Source organism: Simochromis diagramma, unplaced genomic scaffold (genome assembly GCF_900408965.1).
Source record: "Simochromis diagramma unplaced genomic scaffold, fSimDia1.1 OVJJ01000733.1, whole genome shotgun sequence".
Classification (NCBI taxonomy): Eukaryota; Metazoa; Chordata; class Actinopteri; order Cichliformes; family Cichlidae; genus Simochromis; species Simochromis diagramma.
This window is the reverse complement of record NW_024387501.1, coordinates 59017-67379: the sequence shown is the minus strand read 5'-3', so window position 1 is coordinate 67379 and position 8363 is coordinate 59017. Positions and strand designations below refer to the sequence as shown.

Here is an 8363-nt window from a genome sequence, read left to right as displayed (position 1 = left end):
CCAGGAACAGGTCCCATATGTAGCGGAAAGCTGCCATGTGGTTTGTTTTCAGTCGGTAGGTTCTGGTCCTCTTGTCATCAAAGTGCAAGAAACGTCGAATATCTTTAAATCTTTGAATTGACATAGTGGCCTTGTACAATGGGTTATGCAGAGGACTCCCAAAAAATACACCGACTGGTACATCCCAGTCCTTCTCGCTTTCTGCAAGAATGGTCAATCAAATGAAGGTCAGGAGCTTTTGTTTGATTACATTTTTCCACTCTTTTCCCCTGTCTGTGGCTACTCTTCGTGCCTCCATGTTTGTGCATATCAACACCTCTTCTATTATATTATCAGACATGAACATCTTCCATGCATCTATTGGGGAGACAGTACTAGACCCAGGTGCAAGCCCTGGCCGACTAATTCAGAATATTGTGGCTAGAGCAGTAAGATGGGCTCATTCTGTTAGACTAAATATTTATTTCCTCTTCAGAGGACTCCTCTGTGTCTGACTGGCCTTGTTCAGTGGGGGGGGGGGGGAGTCTTTGTCCTCTATATCTGAGATGTCAGATTCTCAGTCAGTGCCTCCAATGGGCTCTTCATCCCATCCGTCCTGGATCATTTGTAGGGCAAGGTCCACAGCTGGCCTCATAGCAGCCATGTTACTTTAAATATAAGAAAAAAAAATCAGAAAGGACAATGTTTGAAATGCACAGGAAACTATAAACAGGGCTGCACATAAATGGTCCGCAGGTGCACATTTGCTGTCAAAATAAAAGACGCGTACCAGATAAGAAGTTGGGACGCTCGTTTGTGTAAATTAGATGTTCTGGAGGAGGACAGACATTTGTTCAGAACTCTTAAAGATGTCGAAAAAGCAAGCTCCGTAAGCAATTACTTTGGTGTTCCTCCACCACAAAAGAGGCACGTATTCTCTGAATTTCCGGGAATACTTTTATTTTGACAGCGAATGCGCACCTGCGGACCACTTGTGTACAGCCCTGACTATAAATCATATATGTTACTGTGTAAAAATTAATTCTTGATCCATCAGAAGTGTAAGTGGGACAGTCAGAGTTGCTAACAATGAAAGTTTCATAGAAGATTCCACAGGAACTGCTTGGGGTCATTTTTGACCCCACTTCTGGAAGAGTGAGGTAGTGATACAAAAACTGCATTTTTTTTAAATGAATGAAAAAATAAATAAAAATGCAAATGGCCTCATGTTACAAACATATTTTATGAGGAATACCTGGAATATGAATATATTACAACTTTGCATTTTAAAAATTTTGAAGAAAAACAACCCATGGGGTCATTTTTGACCCCACGTGTGCATCTAAGGGTTAAAACTTTCGCCACACATGAGAAACAAGAAACTCAATGATCTATTAGTTTCACTCATTCAGAACCCCTCTCCAGCATTCTGTTCACCCCTACTATAATTCAGTCATTTTTACTAATATAATACTAGTCCACTAGTCTACATATCACTGTTCATCTCACTAGGTGAACCGGACAAGATGATAAAACAGAAACACATGCTTATGATGCTGTCTGGTCTTCATGAGTTTTATTGTATGTGTGTATGTGTTAGTAGGATTAATGCATTTTCTGTTTGTGTGTGTGACTTTCTGTACCTTTCTCTTTGCAGTGCTTCAGACCTTCAGACACCTTCTCAATTTTCCCACTTAAAGCAGTCAGTTTTTCTCCCAGGTTTGCTAACCCAATTTTGATTTCCCACACTAAACAACCTCACCTGCTCCTTCCACTCTGGTTTCCTCTCCCCCTTGCAGCAGTCTTGTGGCAGTTCTCCTCTTCAGCTTGGTCCTGTGCAATCCTGGCCACAAATTCATATTCCGGGGCTTTCATCAGGCGCCCTAGGTGTCCTGGCTGTCGACAGACTTCGGTGTGTCCTCCCCCCTCCTCGGTGGAAGGCCAGTTCTTGGGATCCAGCTCTGAAGGACCAAATAAATGTTGGGTCTGCACTCGCAGGACCCGCTGGTTCAGAGACTTATCACCGTGAACAAAGCAAGACAATTCCTCTCAGTCAGTTTACACTTGCTGCACAAGGGAAGCCTGGTCGGCTCTTGGAGCTGAAAGCTCCTCACCTGATCCCAGTCAACTTCAACTACCAGTGTCCCCTTGCTGCCTCTTATTCAGTGACAAACAGTTACACAAACACCCATTGCAAAATCATAGATGGTTTGTATCATAACAGTTAAAAGCACTGCGTGTGGTGTGTGTGTGTATGCATGTGTGTATGTGTGTGTGTGTATACGTGTGTGCGTGCATGTGTGTGTGTGCGTGTGTGTGTACAAAACACTACTTTCTGCAGTACAATACTGTTCAACTGATGCTGACAAGGGTATGGTTTAAAGCTGTTCTGCAGCAATGGAGGTTGATGAGGCCTTGAATGCTGCTGCTACTAACTCCAACAGGTATTCCAACTTTTCTGGATGACTTACAGCCCCCTCTGTCTGCATAAAAGCAGTGCTGGAACACACTGTGGTACCATACCCTTGTCAGCATCAGTTGAACAGTATTGTCAGAATCAGAATCAGAATCAGAATGGGGTTTATTGCCAGATGTTGAGGTTTACAACATTAGGAAATTGCTGCGGTGCTTCAGTGCAAACAATAAGAATTAAAGTGCTATGTAGAAAGAAAGATATGTGCATGAGATATACATGAGATATATACATGAGAATAAGACTTATGAGTGCTACGTAGAAAGATATATACATGAGTGCAGGTGGTGTTCGGTGCCAAACATGAAATGATGCAGTGACACAGCGTAGGGTCATGTGTTAGTGGCGGGGACAGTCATGTGGTTATTGTTCATGTGTCCAACAGCAGAGGGGAAGAAACTGTTCTTATGGCGAGAGGTTCTGGTGCGAATGGACCGGAGCCTCCTGCCTGAGGGGAGCAGGTCAAACAGACTGTGTCCAGGGTGAGAAGGGTCAGCTGAGATCCGAGCTGCACGCCGCAGTGTCCTGGAGGTGTACAGGTCCTGCAGAGATGGGAGTCTGCAGCCAATCACCTTCTCAGCAGAGCGCACAACACGCTGCAGTCTCTGTTTGTCCCTGATAGTGGCTCCAGCGTACCACACAGTGATGGAGGAGGTGAGGATGGACTCGATGATTGCAGTGTAGAATTGCATCATCGTCCGTGTTGGCAGGTTGAATTTCTTCAGCTGCCTCAGGAAGTACATCCTCTGCTGGGCTTTCTTGATGACGGAGGTGATGGTGGGCTCCCACTTCAGGTCCTGGGTGATGGTGGTACCCAGGAAGCGGAATGAGTCCACAGAGGTGATGGGGGTGTCAGTCAGGATGATGGGGGGGAGTGGGGCTGTGTGCTTCCTGAAGTCCACAATAATCTCCACTGTCTTCTGGGCATTCAGCACCAGGTTGTTGTGGCTGCACCAGGTCACCAGACGTTCAACCTCCCTCCTATAGGCAGACTCATCCCCGTCCGAGATGAGCCCAATAACGGTGGTGTCATCTGCGAACTTGATTAGCTTGACAGACTGGTGGGTGGAGGTGCAGCAGTTGGTGTACAGGGAGAAGAGCAGAGGAGAAAGAACACAGCCCTGAGGGGAGCCGGTGCTGATGGTCCGAGAGTCCGAGACATTCTTTCCCAGCCTCACATGCTGCTTCCTGTCCGTCAGGAAGTCGGTGATCCACCGGCAGATGGGATCAGGCACATTCATCTGGGAAAGCTTGCCTCGGAGATGGTCTGGAAGGATGGTGTTGAAGGCAGAGCTGAAGTCCACAAACAGGATCCTGGCGTAGGTTCCTGGGGAGTCCAGATGCTGCAGGATGAAGTGTAGGGCCATGTTGATGGCGTCGTCTACAGACCTGTTGGCTCTATATGCAAACTGCAGGGGGTCCAGGAGGGGGGCCGTGAGGGTCTTGAGATGGGAGAGAACTAGGCGCTCAAATGACTTCATGACCACAGATGTCAGAGCCACGGGTCTGTAGTCATTTAGTCCAGTGATCCTAGGTTTCTTGGGGATAGGGATTATGGTAGAGGACTTGAAGCAGGCAGGCACATGACATGCCTGCAGTGAGGAGTTGAAAATGCCAGAAAACACTGGGGCCAGCTCGTTTGCACAGTGTCTGAGGGTGGCAGGAGACACACCGTCTGGGCCGGGAGCTTTCCGAGCATTCAGACTCCTAAACTGCTTCCTCACATCTGCTTCATGAATATGAAGAGTTGTGGTCGGAGGAGGTGGTGTGAAATCCTCTTTTGTGTGGGGTGAGGAGGCGGGTGTTGCAGGTGAACAGTTTGAAGGTGGTGATGGTTCTATGGAGGGGGGAGAGGTGGGGGAATGAGTGTCCAAAGTACTGCAGAAAGTAGTGTTTTGCAAGAAAAATCCAATTAACAATGGAAGAGAGATGGACCATCATAACACTTATAAATGTAGGTCTGTCCTACAGAGAAATTGCAAAGAAAATAAAGGTGTCAGTGAGTACAGTTTCCTTCACCATCCAAAGTCTCAGAAACAAACTTTGACAGGAAGACAGGCAGGCAGGCAGACCAAAGACACAACTGAATCAGAGGACAGGTTTCAGAGAGCTAACACCTTGTTTGATGGCACCTCACAGAACAACAGCTTCAAGCACAGCTTTTTTTTTTTTTTTTTTTTTTGCCTGTCCCGTTTGGCTCTTTTGCCATCAGAATTATTGTCTAAAGGCAAAGAAAGATGCCCAACGGATTTACTTTACCAAATTGACCATCCCAGCCTTGCCATAATGGTCCATTTGATTCACCTTTTTATTGTTTATTTTATTTTCACTTGCTGAATACGGGACAGACTTGACTGGAGGAAAGAAGGGGAGAAAGAAAGAGGGAAAGAGAAACAGCTGAGAAGAGGGACGGGGGAGAAGGGCAAAAACCAAAAACCAACAGAATGGGCAGCCAGTGGCGGACTCCCTCAGACATCGGTGCGTTGGTGGTTCTTTGTGTCTGGGGATGGGCGTCCAGGTACACACCGGCTCACTCCTTGGCGGCCGCTTATCGGGGCCTGGAGCCTGGGGCTCGCTCGGGCCACTTCGGAGGTGGGGTGCCTCGGTCACTCAGGTGCAGCTGGCTGCCGGCGGAGCTCACGGGCGCATCACTGCAACTCCCCCTGGCTTCTGCTCCGCGGCTGCTGGGTGAACCCTCATCTGGGACTCTCCTCAGCTCTTTCTGGGACAGTGGCGCAGCTGCCCCCCTGTTAGTCTTCCTTGGTCTCTTGTGTTCTGGGGGCCTCTAGATGTCTGGAGTTTTGATCTCCTCCATACCTGCTTCATGCCCTGGAGGACGGGGCAGTGGCCCCCCCACACCCTCTAGCAGATCATTACATGAAGGAACCTTTTAAAAAAACAAGCACATCCATGCTCACAGATGTACACACGGGTGATCACACCCACAAACTACACCCTTTTTGGCTCCTACCTCAAAGCACACTGTGTTCTGTTGATCTTATGTGCTGCACAATAATGTTTAATATTTAGTATTTACTGTCATATTCCCATATATCATTGTGAATGTTGTTTATTCTATTACTCTTGTTCTCTTCTGCTTGTTTTCTTTTTTCTTTCTCAACAGGTGATGCAGATGATCGATATATGCATTTTTTTTTTTTTTTTTTGCTTCAAGCACAGCTGGTGGTGGTCGTAGTGAGCAAGTCTCAGTTTCAACTGTGAAGAGAAGACTCTGAGCTGCAGATTTGACAGGACGAGTTGCACCAAGAAAACCACTGGTATGATGTCAGGATAAGACAAAGAGGCTTGTCTCGGCCATGAAACACCGCCGTTGGAATGCTGCAAATGGATGGTTTGGGGCTGTTTACTGCATCTAGGGTTGGTGACTTACAGAGTGAGAAGCACCCTGAACCAAAACAGCTACCACAGCATTCTGCAGCGCCATGCAATACCCGCAATATACACCTAGTTAATCGGGGGTTCATCCTACAGCAACGGGTGTGTTCAGCTGTTATATTTGCCAAAGGGGGGTACTTTAATGAGTCAAAAGTTTAGAATACATTTTGGTCTATAAACTGATTCCATGATTTTTTTTTTAATCCCAATAACTTAGTTGTACCATGCTTTCATTTCAGACTGCAATGAGACATTAAACTGCATAATATTCAATAAAAAAAAAAGGAAAAATTGTGTTCAAAAACTTTTGACCGGTAGTGTACATATATATATATATATATATATATATACATACTAGGAGGCAAAAGTGGCTATTTTTAAGAATCTAAAATGCAAGAAATGCAAGAAAAAACATTGTTTAACTGGTTTTTTTTACTTGTTTTTTAAAACATTACTTCCTAATATTGTTGATGGCTGTCCTTCAAGCCTATGAAAACATTACAAAATAAAGAGTATATCCTAATGTCTGCGGTCACAGAAAGTGCTCGAGAAAGTATTTTATCTTAATTTAGAGTACAAAGTACCAGGAAACTGGTTTTTTGTAATTGCAAGTACTCATGTGGAAGCAGATACATATATAAATATGTTTGCTAACATATTGCTTTATCTGAACTTTCAAGTCTTCATTGTGACTAAGTACATTGTCCTGTTTATGGGTACGGTTTTAAAAAGTGTTCTTAATGCATGTTAGTCTCACGGGAGTCAGGCTGCAGTATTTGAAGAGTAGCAATAAGTTTGATTGACTTTCTGAACCAGGAATAAAAAAAGACATAAATGATAGGGTTTAGGCAAGAGTTAAAGTACACCAAACATATTACAAAGGCAGCAGATGAAGCATTTAGGAAGTTATCTTGGCCTGTGAGAGCAACGCAGTAATATGGGCACATACATATAAGAAACACAACTACAACAACACCAAGAGTACGGGCTGCTTTCAGCTCCGATTTTGTAACAGTTACTGTAACTGATCGCTGGTGAGTGACTGCAAGTTGACACCTCATGGCACGAGCCTGAGACACAGCCACCACAAACACTCTCAGATACAAAACTACAATCACAGTAATGGGAACAATGAAGGAAAACAAAAGATCAAAAAGCCCAGCAATGTAGTTAACGACAAAGACACACTCTCCGATGCAGGAGTTATACTTTCCTGGTTGTTTCAAGTTATCCTTCACAATCAAACTCTGAAAGATCACAGAAAACAACCAACACAAACTTATACATATATTAACTCTTTGTTGTGTGATTTGGGTGGAGTAATGCAGAGGGTAACAAATAGCCAAATACCTATCAGCAGATATGATCACCATGGTTCCTACTGAGGCTGAAGTAATAATGAATGCTAGATACTGATACAGAGTGCACATGATGTCACCGAGGAACCAGCATCCATCGATGAGCACTATTTGAAAGAACATAAGGAGACCTACAAAGAAATCAGCGACAGCCAGAGAGAGAAGGAGGAAGTTGGTGGGGGTGTGAAGCTGCCTGGAGAGAAAAAGGAGCATCATATTTAGTTTCCTGCATCAAAAATGCATGTGGATGCACATACAACAAAAACTGAAATAGAAATGCACTTCATTAAAAAAAGGTCTACTCTTACTTGTGGGTACAGATCATATTATGGTTTTAATTACTATTACTGCTATGTTGCTACACAGCACAATTAACTAAACTATTAAAATAATTATTCAATATTTGGAGACAATGAAACATTTTCATACCTGAAGTGTGAGATGGAGATAATGACCAGCAGGTTAAGAATCACAGTAAGCAAAGAAATGAAGGAGAGCAGAATGTAAGTCAGCATGATCTCAAAGTGAGGACGCTTTGGCCTCCTGCAGGAGATATTAAGGAGTTTTGGAAAGCAGAGTTCAGGTTCCTCCATCATCACAGTGAGGCGAGCTGCTAATCATATTCTGTGTCATACAGCATATATCTTTGTCCTCCCCTTTTTATTAAATGCCACACCTTCAGAAGCAGAAATAGTACTAAGTGATAGAAATATGTAAAAAGCAGGGGTGGGACTCAATTAAAAAACAATCTTATTAATTACAGGCTTCGTAATGAATTAATCTTGATTAATCGCAGTTAATCGCTCAAAAAAAATTGCCTCAAAGCACAAATCTTTTTTTTTTTTATTTAAAGGGATTTTAGTGGGTGACAGAATCAAATAATAGACATGGACATGGGGGGTGGGACAACTCCAAGGTGTGATGCAGGTGGCAGAAAGCAGGTAAGACCACTGAATATGAGATGTATGTCTGTTGTGGCAGTATGCGAACTGTAGAGGGTCCAGTGAGTCGGGTAGTGCAGAGCAGATGAAGTCCCTGGCCAGACATAGTGGTGGTAGACAAACAGAAGAAAACGGCCGTAGTGATCGATGTAGCGGTTCCGAATGACAGCAATATCAGGAAGAAGGAACACGAGAAGCTGGAGAAATACCAAGGGC

General features: G+C 44.3%; 1 protein-coding gene across 1 annotated transcript; it reads right to left on the bottom strand.

Annotated features, from left to right (window-relative positions):
- Positions 1 to 556: 556 nt before the first annotated feature.
- On the bottom strand, positions 557 to 7821 carry LOC120725705 (trace amine-associated receptor 8a-like). Its single transcript, XM_040018675.1, has 4 exons — positions 7636 to 7821; positions 6606 to 7399; positions 1742 to 1940; positions 557 to 647 (listed from the first exon to the last, which is right to left on the bottom strand). The coding sequence occupies exons 1-4, from the start codon at positions 7800 to 7802 to the stop codon at positions 557 to 559; spliced, it is 1251 nt and encodes a 416-aa protein (XP_039874609.1). The 5' UTR covers positions 7803 to 7821.
- Between the last annotated feature and the right edge of the window lie 542 nt (positions 7822 to 8363).

What these genes read in the sequence shown, in the direction of transcription:
- LOC120725705 (XM_040018675.1), bottom strand. Translation starts at nt 7,802, where the DNA reads ATGATGGAGGAACCTGAACTCTGCTTTCCAAAACTCCTTAATATCTCC. An exon ending in AATACTGCAGCCTGACTCCC is followed by an intron (nt 1,941 to 6,605) that starts GTGAGACTAACA and finishes TTGGTCCTTCAG; the next exon opens with AGCTGGATCCCAAGAACTGG. An exon ending in AACCAGAGTGGAAGGAGCAG is followed by an intron (nt 648 to 1,741) that starts GTGAGGTTGTTT and finishes TTATATTTAAAG; the next exon opens with TAACATGGCTGCTATGAGGC.